This window comes from Zingiber officinale, chromosome 2A, assembly GCF_018446385.1.
Source record: "Zingiber officinale cultivar Zhangliang chromosome 2A, Zo_v1.1, whole genome shotgun sequence".
NCBI classification, from domain to species: Eukaryota; Viridiplantae; Streptophyta; class Magnoliopsida; order Zingiberales; family Zingiberaceae; genus Zingiber; species Zingiber officinale.
In genome coordinates, this window is record NC_055988.1 from 171,380,079 (window position 1) to 171,396,009 (window position 15,931).

General features: G+C 33.4%; 1 protein-coding gene and 1 non-coding gene across 2 annotated transcripts; one reads left to right on the forward strand and one right to left on the reverse strand.

The window, feature by feature from the left end:
* The first annotated feature begins 82 nt into the window (after nt 1-82).
* LOC122043260 (dynamin-related protein 5A-like) lies at nt 83-14,626 on the forward strand. The gene is made up of 16 exons (XM_042603805.1): nt 83-426; nt 1,609-1,672; nt 1,757-1,861; nt 2,218-2,319; nt 3,729-3,779; nt 3,880-3,941; nt 4,140-4,230; nt 4,761-4,825; nt 7,286-7,480; nt 7,576-7,695; nt 8,265-8,335; nt 10,992-11,217; nt 12,521-12,571; nt 13,031-13,259; nt 13,488-13,627; nt 14,365-14,626. The coding sequence occupies exons 1-16, from the start codon at nt 298-300 to the stop codon at nt 14,491-14,493; spliced, it is 1,830 nt and encodes a 609-aa protein (XP_042459739.1). The 5' UTR covers nt 83-297; the 3' UTR covers nt 14,494-14,626.
* Nucleotides 14,627-15,268: 642 nt separating this feature from the next.
* TRNAW-CCA lies at nt 15,269-15,340 on the reverse strand. Its single transcript has one exon. It is a non-coding gene; the product is annotated as a tRNA-Trp (tRNA).
* Between the last annotated feature and the right edge of the window lie 591 nt (nt 15,341-15,931).

Consider the following 15,931-nt stretch of genomic DNA (forward strand, 5'->3'; position numbering starts at 1 on the left):
CACAGAAATTTGACGCCGCATCCTTGGACGGCTCAGATTCTCCGTACCGAGTCTAAGGTAGTACCACCCGACGGTGACGGAGTCACGAAAACGTCAAACTCAGACGCACTTCTCTGCTTCTCGGAACGAGCGGTCCGAAGCTTCTCCGAGAAGACTCCTCCCCTCCTTGCTCATCCCCGGACCCGATCTCTGTGTTTGCGGACGGTCGGGGTTGGGATCTCGGCGTGATCTGTGTGGTCTTCGATCTCTTGGTGCGTTTTTTTTTCCTGCTTAGGAGGAGTCGGATCCGGAGGCGGCATGGAGGGCTTGATTTCGTTGGTGAATAAGCTCCAGAGGGCTTGCACGGCTCTAGGTGACCACGGGGAGGATAACGCCCTCCCGACACTGTGGGACTCGCTTCCGACGATCGCCGTCGTCGGTGGACAGGTAAGCTCTAGACACATACTGGATCCCGCTTTCCTTAGGATCGTTGCCTTTGTGCTGCTCTTTGAATGCGAAATCAGTTTTCGTACTGCATGAGCTCTGAGATCGGACCATCGCGGCGGGTGACTGGGATGTGAGCTAGATTTGAGCCGAAGGATCTCGCCTTTGTGCCTGTCCCAGTTGCTCCGCTGATGTAGATTGTTGAAGTCTGCTTTGAAATCAACATAAAAAATATGTTGTGGCAAAATTTAAATTTAGGATTTTCAAGCTTAGACCGATTCTCATATGGAATTATAGCTCAAAACACCCCAAAAATGTGAAGTTTCAGAGATCTATAGCCAATCATTATTAAAATAGCAAATTAAAGGATGAATAATAGTATTATACCGACAGAAAACTGCAGCCCGGTGTTAGGTTACCATTGCCAGGAGAAAAAGGAAAGAAGGATAAATGGATATCTCACCCTTTGGTAAACGTCAGGATCGTTTTGTTCTTGGAGGATCACTAACTGAACCTTTGCTTGTGGACACTATTGAGAAAATTTCAACCTCAAAATGTCACTAATAATCAACTGGTGTAGCAGGTCATTGCATATGTATTTGTAGACATCGTATGATCACTTAGGTGCCTTTGACTGAATATCTTTAATGGAAATAAACTAGAATAAAATGGAATATCTTTGCATCAACTCACTCACAAAGCAGACTCTAGATGGGCAAGTCCAACTTGGTAAATTCTCGTGTTAATTTTTAACGCCATTATCTGGTAACACATTCTTTCACCATTGGACTTTGAACATTGTTCTTTTTTATTGCGATCAGAGTTCCTTTAGCTACTTCATTTTTAGTAATTCTATTTTGGCAAATCTATCATGGTTCTGTTAGTTACTTCATTTCAAGTACCTGTGTTTCAGGATTCTGTTTTATGTGCTAGTTCATATTTATTCTGTGAAGTTCTCTACTTTCTCTTTTCAGTCTCCTGTAATAATTCTGCTTAGTTCTGCATCTTTCACCAACATTCTTCTTTACTTAACACTGAAGTTTTTGTACTTTTATTGCATGACATTATGGTGTAGTATATTAAAGTTCTGGAGCTTAAGTACTTCATTACACACTGAAGTGCTATTTTTTTTATTATTTTGTTGTGTTTTTTTGTATTTTTTTTCTGATTTAGTTGTGTTAATAGAGTTCTGGAAAGTCTTCAGTACTGGAAAGCATAGTTGGGAAGGACTTCCTACCAAGGGGTTCAGGTAAAAACTGACTCCAACTTTATTTTTCTGCAAATTGTCTTGGTGATTTTAACTCTATTGCCTTTCACTGTCAAAAACTTGTAGGAATTGTTACTAGACGTCCCCTTGTTCTCCAGCTTCATAAGATTGATGGTGATAGAGAATATGCAGAGTTCATGCATCTTCCAAGAAAGAGGTTCACTGATTTTGGTAATCTCATCTGTTGATGGTGTTGATTTTAGCACGTTGGATAACATAGATGATCTTTATATGTAATGCTAAGACTCTAATATTATTGGTTCCTTGGTTCTTCTTGACCTTTGTAAATGCTAAATACTTGTAGTAAGACAATTTAAGTTATAAGACATTGTTGTGCTGGTTTATGATGTTGGAGTCTTAAACAGAGCAAGCTTTTCAATGACTTGTTAGTCCCCTTATTCAATTTGTATAAATGTACACCAATTATATTTGGTATATTTTGCATGCTTGTCAATGTATTTTATGCATCACATCTACATCTTCTATAAAATTCTTATTACATTCATATCTTATTCATTTTAATGCAGCTCTTGTTAGGAAGGAGATCCAAGATGAAACTGATAGAGAGACTGGTCGCACCAAGCATATCTCCCCTGTTCCAATTCATCTGAGTATTTATTCTCCTAATGGTGAGACTGTGATGCTAGAGCTAGACAAGTTTATGATTTTTGATGGATTTTATGAAGCTTATTGAAACCACATCAGTAAACCCATAACTTAATGTTTGCTAAGACACTTCTTGATATAAGACAATGTTTTTTATGTGCCAACTAAGTTGGCTGATTCATTTCTTACTATATCAACCAATGTTTGAAGTGTCGAGTCGTGCTACCCGAAACCACCGGAATTTACTATTCCGGTGCGGATGCGAAACCGGCATCGCACACGAATAAATATCGCGTGCGTCAGCGTCACCTCGATTGACAATCTCAGGATGCCTCCAGCCCGTTGGAAGTGTCGTGGGACTCTTCTGGCGCCACCTCATGGAATCGGTACGATGTTGTGTACTGTTACTGATTTTTTTTTGATTAATTTAAACAATTTCCAACTTCGAATAGGCTGTCATAAACTCTAATTTAATTATCCCTATAAAATATATTTAAAATTAAAAAAAATAAAAATTTATTAATTGATATTATAAAAATTCTTATTTTACTATTTTTAAATTTTATTTAAAAATTTTAATAACTCATATTTATATTCTGATAATTTATTATTATTATTTTGTAATTTTTTACTGTTTAATTGATATTTTTTTTACTATTTTAGATATATATTATTTAAACTAATAATTAATTAAATGAATAAATAATTAATTTATATAATTATGATGTATCAATTTTAATTCGAGTTATTAATATATTAATTTTTTTGAAGAAAACTATATTTAATTATTTTTTTCAATCATATTAAGTTCAATAATTGAGAACTTATATAAATCAACATGCAACTTATTTTTAAATTATACACAATAAACAAATCTATCTAATAATTACTATATATAAATAAAAATAAACCATAATTATATTGGCACGACACAATACAATACCGAAACCACATCGTTCCAGTCTGGGACCAAAATCTCGACACGTGTCGAAATTTTAAACCTTGATATCAACCTTTTGCATTGTTTGTTCATTTTAATTCTCCAGTTTAGCTTAATAAAAGTGTCTTTAATATTTGCTTAGTTGTCCTAAATGCACAGCTTTCACTAGTAGTTTCCCACTGAAAACTAAACTAATTCTCATACTTGTGGATAAAATGACACGGTTAGCTCAGGTCTAAACTATAATCTAGGAAGTTAAGGTTGATTTGCCTGATTGTTCCCTTTATTGGTGTGAAGCTACCTAAACCTTTTCATTCTTTGTTTCTATTAAATTATTGGTTTTCTGTGCCAAGAGTCAAACCAGATATTTTGTATTATGTTGTTGACCTTTTCTTGTTTAGTTATGTTTGTCTGTATATTTTGCATTAGCAATTGAATAAGAATTCAGAGGTAAACCTTTTAATTTGATGCTAATCCTCTAAAGTTTTGCAGTCGTGAACCTGACACTTATAGATCTTCCTGGACTCACAAAGGTGGCTGTTGGTAATTTTCTTTCCATGTTTTTTTAAATGTTATGTTTCCTTTATGAAGTAAAATTGCATTTCATATTTAAATGCAACATGACTTTTTTTTTTTTTTGCAGAGGGTCAACCTGAAAGTATAGTGGCTGATATTGAGAATATGGTTCGGTCATACATTGAAAAGGTAAACAACTTTGTTTTTTTTTAAATCTAGAATTATATATTCCACTTCAAATTCATGTTTATTTTTCTTTTTATTATTCTAGATTTTCTTTCTTTAAACATGCATTTAATATGTTTATGTTTCCTGAGCTATGATCTGGGTGTACCAATATTCCTCATGCTGTGATCATAGCCTGACTCATTTTCAATTGATATACAGCCAAATTGTATAATTCTTGCCATTTCGCCAGCTAATCAGGATCTTGCCACATCTGATGCAATCAAAATCTCTCGCGATGTAGACCCCAAGGGTTAGTCTTTATGATTGCTCAAGTAGTTTTAATGACACCTTGTTTGCATATTCATTTCTGATATTATTTTATCAATTTCATTCTTGAATGGTCACTAAATTGTATATATTTGAAAAGAGTCGTAGATTAGCAATTTATGATCAATAAAGTCAGTTATGATGATGTAAGTGAGCTTTCACAATATCTCAATAGTTATGAATTGATGAACAAGATGATAATTTGAAAGTTTTGAAGTAGTTTGAAGAAAATTATTGTTGGAAAATTGGCATGACTTTTATATGTCCTTACGTGCCAGTGCATTTTCTTTTTTGATGTATCTGTGTGCATGTGAAGAATGATTCTGGAAACCTTCAGTGCAAGATATATGTTAAATTTAAAGTATTCTATTCTGGCATTTGTATTCTTGTGTAAATGTCTCTGCAAGTGTTTTGAATTTGAAAATATGTATGGAATGATCATCCCTTTGATTAAGGATGTAAAGGTCCTGATTTGCTTTTTCTTTTTTCCTTTGGCTCTCAATTGTGTTGTAGGCGAGAGGACATTTGGCGTGCTCACAAAGATTGATCTTATGGACAAGGGTACTGATGCTGTTGATGTAAGTTGATTTAACCTGAAATATCTGCTTAGTTTTTCAACTTTAACTATTAAAAATGGCATCAAATGTCTTGTTCTCTTTTCAGTTTTAGGAAATATTTGCTCTATGATACTAAGGTAATTGTTTTAGTAACTATTTGATGATGCTGATTATTCTATTCTATTTCATGAAAAATCGCCTGCATTTTGGAAAATTTTACCTTCCGTCATGATTCTGCTCAGCAATGTTTATATGGCTATCTATTATAGTCTATATTGTTTGGTTTTGCCACAAATCTTCTGAGTTCACTGATTTGGATCTTATGGAGTAGGAAGAAGACGAGTTTAGTTCTTATTATCAAATAGATAACATGGAAATGAAATGCTGACGAAATTTAGTTTGATTTTTATTAGGATATATAGCTGATATATAATTTAATCTCTCATCCATAATAATAATGGGAGGTTTCTGGAGAAAAAGGACCAATAGGCAACATCATCTGCCTGTATTTTTCCAACTATAAAAAGGAGTAGGTAGATACTGCAGCTATAAAACAACAGATACTCTGAAATGTGTTGCATATATATGGTGATTGTTGTTCCACCAGCTATTGTAAACTGAATTTACATAGAGTTTACATGGTTGATGGTGAGGCAGTTTTGCTTCTTGCCATTGCTGTATGGTTGCTCTTTGATCAATGTATGGCCATGGTCCTCTTGTAGGTTGCCTTAACTAAAGCTTAGTAGCAACCTCTGTTGTCGTAAGAATTATTAGGAAAGCTTTGCAGCCCTTGCTTGTGATCTTGGATTATTAAGGTGTCAATCTACTCTGTTGAAGGTGCTAAAGTCCTCTGGATGGGGCTATGAGATGTTCGATGTCCATAATTGATGGCAGTGGGAGATCATGCAAAGTGCGTTAACCTGGATTCATTTCATTGTTTTTCAGTTTAGACCACTAACTTATAATCAGCACAAGGTGATCAAGCTGACTTGCAAGCCGCTATCTGATTCATTGGTAGTAAGCTCCTGTTATGAAAGATGGTTGTATTCACTATATTTCAATGGTCTAATAACTAAGGTTATAGATTCACTATAGGCTAACTATTTAGCATATAGATCCTCTTATTGTAGCTATGTATTAGGCATTCAGAAAATTATGGCATCTGAATAGAATTAGTAAGGAAAGAGACAGCTGGTTTCTGATTACCTTAATTAATGTACACCTTGTAAATAGATTACCCTTCTTTTGAAGCCGGGCTTACTATTGCCATGTTGATCTTTTTGCTGCAACTGTGTATCAAGCATTCATAAAATAATGGTGTTGGGAAAAAATTAGTTGCAAAAGAGGGTGTTGGTTTTTAATTATCTTAATGTACTGTTTGTAAAAGGATTATCCTTTCTTTTTTAAGTCAGTAAGCAGCTTTCACTGCTTTGACTCACGATTTAGGATATTACATCAAGCAAGGTTTAAAATCTCATTCTAATCTGGGGCTTCGGTTCCTGACCAAATTGTTTCGTTGCTGCTTCAATTTATGCCGACAATTAGTGTTGGTCATCCTGATGAGGAGGAGGGGAAAGAAGAAAAAGAAGAGGAAGAAGAGGAGGGGAAAGAAGAAGAGGAGACGAGGAAACTTACATGGAGTAAGATATGTCACTGATGTTGGAGAAACATGAGTTACGAAACATGATCTAGCATTAGAGAAGCATGTCTGAAACATGAGTTGATGTTGGAAGAGGAGGAAGCTAGTGTTTGGCAGTGGAGCCAATGTGTAGCTTCTTGTGTCACAACTTGTAGCATGTCGGAGTCAACATGGAGCATCATTGTGATGAAGGAACAATTCAGAGCATCTCATATGAGCTCTGGATTAGGAACTCGACACCGCAAACTATTTGGAGAAGTTGAAATTTCTCGTAGAAGACACTGAGAAAGTAAGCATATCGCAGCAACATTGTGAAGGTAGACATTAGGTTCTGCTCGTCGTATTGAGGATTTCTTAGCTTCTTGTGTGTAGGTTGGCATACAACAAATTTTTTTTTGCATGTGCCAACCAGCACAGCTCAAAATTTTAATCATTGATACCAAGTATTACTCTATCTGTCCTAGGCATCATTTCTATCATTTGGTACCTTTTCCAGCATTCATTTCTTCCTCTTCTTTTCCTTTTTGTCATGATGAAAATGGTCTAGTGTTGGTCTCTCTTTTGTACTTAATGTGAAACATTTCTTTCATTGGTGGCTATAATGATGTGTACTCTTATTAGACGCAGTCTTATAATTAAGCCAGACATGTTTCCTTGCAAAAATTCAGTATAATTCACTTGAAGATGGCTGCCAATATTTTATGATTCATTTTTGTTTATAGTAATATGCAGTTCTGTGAAACATCTCTTTCTGCATCTCTGAAATTTGCTTGATTTGTATTTTCTTAAACATGACAATGTTTTTTAAATATCTACATTGATTTCACAATAACTTTTTTTAGATGTTGGAAGGAAAAGCATATAGATTACAGTACCCTTGGATTGGTATCGTTAATCGTTCCCAAGCTGATATTAACAAGAATGTGGACATGATTGCCGCTAGGCGGAGAGAAAAGGAGTATTTTGCTAATACACCCGAATACAAGCATCTAGCTCACAGGATGGGCTCAGAGTATTTAGGGAAGGTCATGTCAAAGGTATACCAGGTTTTTTTGGAAATTTTTAGCAATTGGTTCCAGCTTTGAGTTAGTAGTCTTTGCCAAGTACTATGAATAATTTCATAATTTTGCAGCATTTGGAACAAGTAATTAAATCTCGAATCCCAGGCATTCAATCTCTCATAAATAAGAGTATTGCCGAAATTGAAAGTGAATTAAGTCGTCTCGGAAAACCCATCGCTGCAGATGCTGGAGTAAGTTCATTGTTATACCACTATTTACTGACTGATTCATGAAACTGTCTTCTTTTCTTATACTAATTGTTGCTACAAAATTCAATAGAGAGTATCCATTTTTTCATCAGTTGCCTATATGCCGGACATGTAGCGCAGTTTAAAATTTGGTCTACTTAAAAGCATGTTACATTGGTTGTTGTTTAATATTTTTTGAGCATTTCTGGAAGCTGATATTTGAGATTTGACTCATCCATTATCATTTATTTTGTGATGAGGGATCCTTCTTCCTTTTTGATAAAATAGTTAATGTTTTTAAACAGCAGTGATCAAATCATGTCTTTTTTTTCTGTTTTTTTGTTTTGTCTAGTTTTTAAGTTCTGATAAAACATGAAAACAGCCAAATTTAGCACCAATAATATGGTTTCTCATGGTTTCTTGGATCAAAGACATTTAATATTTAGTCTGAGACTAACTTGTCATCCTTGTCTCGTCCATGGATTTAGACTGGAAATATGACATATATATTAACTGCATTACTTTACCATTCGTTTATTGCCCAAATCATTTGAGTTTTTTCATTTGTGCAGGGCAAGTTATATTCAATTATGGAAATTTGCCGTATCTTTGACCAAATATACAAGGAACATCTAGATGGAGTGTAAGAAATTCTTACTTTACAACCATATTCATCTTTGTATATTACAATGTATATAATCTGCTTATTTCATGGTTAATGGTTATGTAGATTGATATTTTTGAACTCTAGTTTTTGGCATAGATGTTTCTACATCAGTTTCATAGTGAAAGTCTAGCACAATTTTGTTTAAGAGTTTTGGTTGTATGAGTGCTGAAAAATTTTCAGTTGTGTATTTTCTTCTAGTTGTCTGTTGCCATAATTCTGGAGTGGTATATGTCTGCGTAAAATGTGGGTTAAGACTTAGTATGTCATCAATATATAGGAATTAGATAAATAAAATAAGTGATTTATTTCATTGCAAATTCTGGTTCTATCATCAAGGCGCTGAGTTAAAAGATGTTAACATTATGGACTTATAGCTGTTGCCTCCAAGTTTAATGCCCGGTGAGCTTCCATCTATAGTTTCAAACTTGTCTGCAGAAGAGGATACATTGTCATAAATTCCGTTCCTTGGTAATCTTACAGGTTCTCATTGAAGTTGTAACTAATATACCTTGTAAGATTCTCTAATTTCCATGGTTAATTCATACCTGGAGTAGTGGTCACTGTCACTGAATGGGTATTATTAGTCATATTTAAGGGTGGGCATGGTTCAGGTTATCCATTTGATGGGAAAACCAAACCAAACTGTTTTACTTTTTTTTTTTGGTTTGGAAAGTTCAACCCAAAACCAAAGTGAAACCAAAAGGGTTTGAATTCAAATTAAACCCAAAATTTCAGTTCGATTTTTGTTTGGCTCTAAAATAAAATAAGTAAAATAAAAAATGCTAATAGTAGACTGCAAAGGTATTAGAGATTTAAGGTTACTTGGGTTACTTTTAGGATATTAAGGTCATTGGGAGTTGGATGGATCAAGCGTTAGTTCGATTGATATTAGGGTCTAGCTAGTTGGGGTATTAGTATTAAGGGAGTGTTTGGTAGAGCTTCTACTAAGCGTTTCTTAGATTCTAGCTGCATGGAAGTACTTTTGAGTGTTTGCGAATGACAAAGTCTGCTTAAGCTTCTATAACTTTTACTCAAAAGCTAGAAGTAAGAATTTGATATTTTTTCTTGCTTCTGCTTGTTTTGGTTATGGTCTAAAATTAAAAGTTGACATTTATGTCCTTGATAAATTTATCATTTTACGTAATTGTCACAACACTTTTAACTTAAAATAATAATCATATTTTATTATATGTATTCATTTTTTTAATAATATTTTATATTTTTATAGAATTTGTATTTCCAGAATTTTTATACATATTTTTATGTATTTACATAAATTTTGTCATTTTTTTATATTTTTTCTTTTTATTAATTTTATAATTTTTTCAAACATTCATGTTATATAAAAAATTATTTTTGATATAATATTCAAAATATAATAATAATTATATAAATACATTACTATTAGAAGAGGAGCCTTGGCGCAACGGTAAAGTTATTACCATGTGACCAAAAGGTCACGAGTTCGAATCTTGGAAACAGTCTCTTGCAAAAAACAGGGTAAGACTACGTACAATGGATCCTTCCCCGGGACCCAGCATGACGGGAGCTTCGTGCATCGGGCTGCCCTTTTTTTTATATATAAATACATTATTATTGATGGTGTATCATAATTATATTTAGATAATTAAAAAAGATTAATTTATATAGTTTAAGGATATTGTTGTCATTTAACTAAAAATTAAGCTTGGAAGCAATTATTCATCAAACATTCAAATTTTATCTTGTATTAGCTTTTGGCTTCTATTTCCAAACACTCCATACTTTAGTTTCTCACTAACTTCAAAATAATTTTTATAAGAATCACTTTTAAATAAGCACAAGCTCTTCCAAAGACTCCCTAAATGGCTAGGGTTAGTTTGTTGCTATTGAAGTAGACATATTTTATGCTTAAACAACTATTATTGTTTTTATTTTATCAGTTTTAGAACTGGATCCGATAAAATTGCCTATTTGATAAACCAAAACCAAACTGATAAGCCGGTAAACTAATTTTTTTTTTATTTGGTTTATCAGTTTTTGGCTAGACATGCTCACCCCTAGTCATATTCTTTTGTCTTCTTTATCAATGCTTCAATCAGGACCCTAGACTTTCTTATTGCTTGTCCCTATGTATAGGAGATCCCTGGTTGTAAACATAGATGAAAGCCAGGAGAGCTGGATTGAGAGAGTTAACTCACAAATAGTCCTGTGGTCAGGCTACTAAGAGCTGGAAATTATTTGTCAAGAGGGATATTGTTCATTGATCGACTCCTTTTCATATTCACTTAAATTAGGACATAATGAATTGTTTGTTATTAACTTACTATATTATTATTTTGTATTAAAAAATTGAAAATGAATAGCCAGAAGCAACAATGCCGGATGCAAAAATTGGAGTATTAACATAGCTTGTGACATCTTCTTTTAAGATGTATATCGATTGATATACAGATTAATTAACTTTGCTAGAAGGAACAAACAAGTACTATGATGAACCTTTGCCTAATGGTAGAACTGATGGTCTAAGTTTTTAGGTACTATAATGCTACAGAGGGATGATTCTCTGTTCTCTTATTGTTTGTTTTTCATTTTTACTATATTATTACACGATATCCTTTTTTTTATTTTAAAAATATGCTACTCTTTGCAGGAGACCTGGTGGTGAGAAAGTTTACAATGTTTTTGACGCTCAACTTCCAGCTGCTCTAAAACGTTTGCAATTTGACAAACAACTATCAATGGAGAATGTCAGAAAACTCATCACTGAAGCTGATGGGTATCAACCTCACTTAATTGCTCCTGAGCAAGGATATCGTCGTCTTATCGAATCTTCTTTGGTTTCTATTAGAGGTCCTGCTGAGGCAGCTGTTGATGCGGTAAATATGCATCTAATCCATGGTTTCCTATCTTATTCTTCTCTTCTACTATTTGAAGGTTATTTATTTATCGTGTGATAATTCTTTTACGATATTTAATATTAGGGTTATTTCCCCTATTAGGCCCTTCTACCTTTCTGCCACCCTTCAAGTTAGTATATTTATTAACAAGTCTTGTTTATTTACAATTTAGTACTCAACACTTTTCTCTAGCTAGTTCAAAAATATTATTAAAGTCTCACCTTGCTGCAAATATACTCAATTCTAACAATTCTAAGATATCTTAGAAACTTGGTGAGTGAATCTGCTAAGTTGATCATTAAAACTAATAAGAGGTGAAAATTTCATTAGATTACATCTTTTCATAGATTAAATGATAATTATTCTCAATATATTTTGTTTCCTATTGAAGACAAGATGGAAGCAATGCACTTGAAAGTATTTTATTGATCCTAGCTTAGTCATTGATTGTTTGAGCCATATAAACTAATGTGCAAGAGGTGTCATGGTCTGGGAACCATACCTTTGCGCGTTCAATCTAGCTATAACAATTTGCTTTTTTCTGCTCCAAGATATCAGTTGCCTTAAAGAAAAAACACAGTATGGTGATATGGATCTTTATTTGTGGGAAACTTGCTCATTTTGCATTTTGTACATCCTATTGATGCAACATGAAAATCTAACCGTTAAATCCCAGATGATTGGAATAAAATTGATGGAGCGAAGATATAAATATCTCATAAAGATAAAAAATAAAAACTTCATCCAGAGGAAAAACTCTTTTAGTGTAAAAGATCTCACACAAAATAAAAGAGAAATGTATTAAGTAAAAAACCACCATCATGCATGGGATCCTAATCCCTTTACACTGATGTTGCCGAGTACCTTCAACAGCTATTTTTTGATAACCACAATATTATACTTGTTTATAATCTACCTACGGATGTGGAATGACAGCTTGAGTGGAGGGGTGATAGTATGCATGCTGTATATACAGAAAAATAAAACATCTGTTTCGATTGTTAACTAGCTAGTAAACTTATCAGTTCATACTATCATCTGCCTGAGGTCATTTAGTTAATTTACTTAGCTTCTTATCTTGAATCACTTTCCTTTTCTGTTATTATCTGCTTGTTTTATTTCCTTTAAAATCCTGGACAAGATGTTCTTGTCGATTAATTTGATTATCTGTTGATTGTTTTGAAAGACTGGATGCTCTTTTTGTTCCACTGCTGTTGAACTTGCAAATATTTAGCCTAGCCTTGCAATTCTTTCATGTGTTATCTCTGCTGCATGTTTCCAGGTTCATGCCATACTGAAGGAGTTGGTTCACAAAGCAATGAGTGAGACTCCGGTAGGTTCTACTTGGTCGGTCTTTCTGTTTATGATTTCTTATTCTGCTGCTTGTTGTTTCTTCTTTATCCATGTTCTCAATTTGCTGTTTTGGCTGCAACATATTAGTGGAAGGAAAATATGAAATCAGTAATAACAAAGACGTGATGTGTACTGTTGCTTTTGTTTGAGTTAAGAGTTAATTGATTAATAAAAATAGGAGACTGGATTCAGAAGTAAATGAAGAAAATGCACTACAGTTAATTAAAGATTCCAAACCATCAATATGGCCGTTATTGTTGGAAAATTAAGTTTCAGAAACATCTAATGTTGCATCTTAATTTTATTTCAATGAGTTTGAATAATAGACTGAAGCAATTTAATTTTTGTTTTAAATTGATTAAATACTGAGTAAATATGGCCTGAATAGATAAATTTCTTACAGGGAGCAAACTAATTTGGCCTTCCATGATTTTTGCAGGAGATGAAGCAATTCCCTACTTTGCGAGTAGAAGTTAGCAATGCTGCATTTGAATCATTGGAAAGAATGAGGGAAGAAAGCCGAAAAGCAACTCTTAAGCTAGTTGATATGGAGTGTAGTTATCTTACAGTAGATTTCTTCCGTAAGTTACCTCAGGATGTTGAGAAAGGAGGAAACCCAACACTTTCTATATTTGACAGATACAATGACTCCTATCTCAGGCGCATAGGTGAGTTGTCATACGTAAATGGCTCTGAAACTTTGTATTTATTTACAATGTTTGTTCATTTGAATTTCAAATTGATGTGTTATATCAGTTAATATTATTGGATTTGAAATCTAAGATGCAATACACTCATTTCTTGTTCACAATATGAATCCTACTAATCTACTTTAAGGCTATTCCAGATTTTACAAATAAAGTGGATGACTTTTAGTTTGCTGTTGGACATTACAGGAACAACTGTTCTGTCATATGTGAACATGGTATTGGCAACCTTGCGCAATTCCATTCCAAAATCTATTGTTTATTGCCAAGTCCGTGAGGCAAAGCGCTCCTTGCTTGATCATTTCTTCACCGAGCTGGGAACAAAAGAGGTGAAATGATGCACTTATCAATTAGATTGAATTAAGTAGTTGCAGCTGTTAACTATTTCAGCTTCTTCATTCATGCGCATTTATCCCCATACCCACAGTAATTTGAAATTGTTCAATTATTTCCTGAATTAGTGGATTAATTATTGCAAAACTAGTGAAATCATGGGAGCAATTGTCAATACTTAATTAACAATATAAGTCAAATCGCAGGAATTTGGAAGAGCTCCCCATTGAACACAAATATAAGATGTTGCAGTATATCAAATATTATTCTGATAAATGTATCAGGAAATTTGGTGAGGATAGTGAAAACTTGTGCAGAGCTTATTGTGTCATTTATCTTAGGGAGGTAACAATTCTTCCATGGTTTGCAATATCGATCTAACTCATCAGAAACAATGCCAAACTCGAGCACGCATTGATGAAAACCTGTTATCTTGATTTTGGTATCTATTCTGGTTAGCCATCCTATCCGGCTAATGCATGTCATAGCTACATAGACTTCTCGGCACCTGTAAACGATAAGATAAATAGTTTACACACTTGATGTCGTGTTTGCTGCTCCACTCTAATTGTGAAATACTGATATGATAGGATGTGTTAAATTATGAACAATATGTGGACGCTTTTCATTTTATATCATGTCAAAAAATTCAATTATTCGACGCTGTTAAGATTTGTCGGTTCACAAAATATCTTTTGGTCTGTTTTCCAATTGTTTATTCCTTTTCTTGCAGGCTAAGCAATTGGGGAAAATGCTGGATGAAGACCCAGCAATTATGGAGCGTCGTTCCGCCCTGGCAAAGAGACTTGAGCTCTACAGAAACGCCCAGGACGAGATCGATGCAGTAGCTTGGGCCAAGTAGAGAGCAGTGTGGGACTGTACTCCCTTTGTACAACTCCAAAGCAATTCATTCGTGCTGAGTGAGAGAGGCGTCTCATTTCATACATTCTGCAACCAGTGTTCTTATCTTTTCTTTTTTTTTTTTCCGTTTGAAATTAAGCGCACCACGAGATTGTAAAATTTAGATCTGTTGATCCCTAAAGCATACCATGGTAGAAAATTACATGAACTTTGTTGCGAATTAGTAGACTGCAAGTTACATATTGTAAACTGTAAAACTTATATAGCAGAAATGCCTACTTTGAAGTTCTATGACATAATTCTTTGTTTTACTCAAAAAACATTTTGTAGTGCAATTATCTTGCTAGGGAACCTCTTGGCCCCAGAGTTCCTGGAAGAGTGAGTCGAATGAACTAAGCAAGCAGACAGTGTTGGACTTAGCAAGGTTATACAACTCGATTCAATTGAATTGGTGTTAGTCGAACTTGCCGATATTTGCATGATAATGGGATATTTTATGATTACTGGTTAATTGAAGTATTTTAATTATGTTTTATAATTCATTTTAGATGATTACTGGTTAATTGAAGTATTTTAATTATGTTTTATAATTCATTTTAGATATACTTTGATTTCACTTGAAATAATGTAATCTACAACAAATTACCAGTGAATGTATTTATATACATATTATTTTAATAGGAAACAGAGAATTGGTAAAATGATACTAAAATTTGAGTTCTTATTTTCGAGTTGTTAAAATGTAGTTTGTTGTAAGATACAAAATAATTAGGATTTGAACCCGACGTGAATCGAACACGCAACCTTCTGATCTGGAGTCAGACGCGCTACCATTGCGCCACGGATCCACAATGCATATCTGAGTTCAAGTATTATCTTTATTAAAATAAAATTTCCAATTAACATTTATTTTCTCCATAGAAAATATATAAGACAATAAAATGACAATGCTTTTATTCGAGTTCTTCATTTATTACTCTTCACGGATCCTTTTTTAATTAGCATCGTGAACTCAAATAAATTATAAAAATAACTGAGGCCGAGGCCAAATGCCACTGCGTACAATAAAGTCATTGGTGGATTGGTACATTATCATAATACTATAAATAAATAAGTTAAATTGAATTTTAAGATGTTCGAACTCGGGCGTCTCAAAATTCCTTGAGACCCTAGGTAAAAAAATATTAAAAAACAAAATTTTTTAATATATTTTTAATTTTCTTTAATATTTTTAATTTAGATTTGGGACCGAAAATAATAATTTTAAATAAATATTTTTAAAATTAGCTATTAAAAAGAATTAAATATTATTTTTTAAAAAAAACTATTTTTGATATAAAATTTAGTTTTCTAACCGGTATTTTGATAATAATTTTATTTTTTATTAATAAAATTATTTAATCTTTTAAGTTAGAATGTCAAATAGATTTTATTAATTT

Excerpts from the sequence above, each read along its gene's own strand:
- LOC122043260 (XM_042603805.1), top strand. The coding sequence starts at position 298 with ATGGAGGGCTTGATTTCGTTGGTGAATAAGCTCCAGAGGGCTTGCACG. Across the intron at positions 2,320-3,728 it reads GAGTATTTATTCTCCTAATG|TCGTGAACCTGACACTTATA; the intron begins GTGAGACTGTGA and ends AAAGTTTTGCAG. Across the intron at positions 11,218-12,520 it reads CTGAGGCAGCTGTTGATGCG|GTTCATGCCATACTGAAGGA; the intron begins GTAAATATGCAT and ends GCATGTTTCCAG.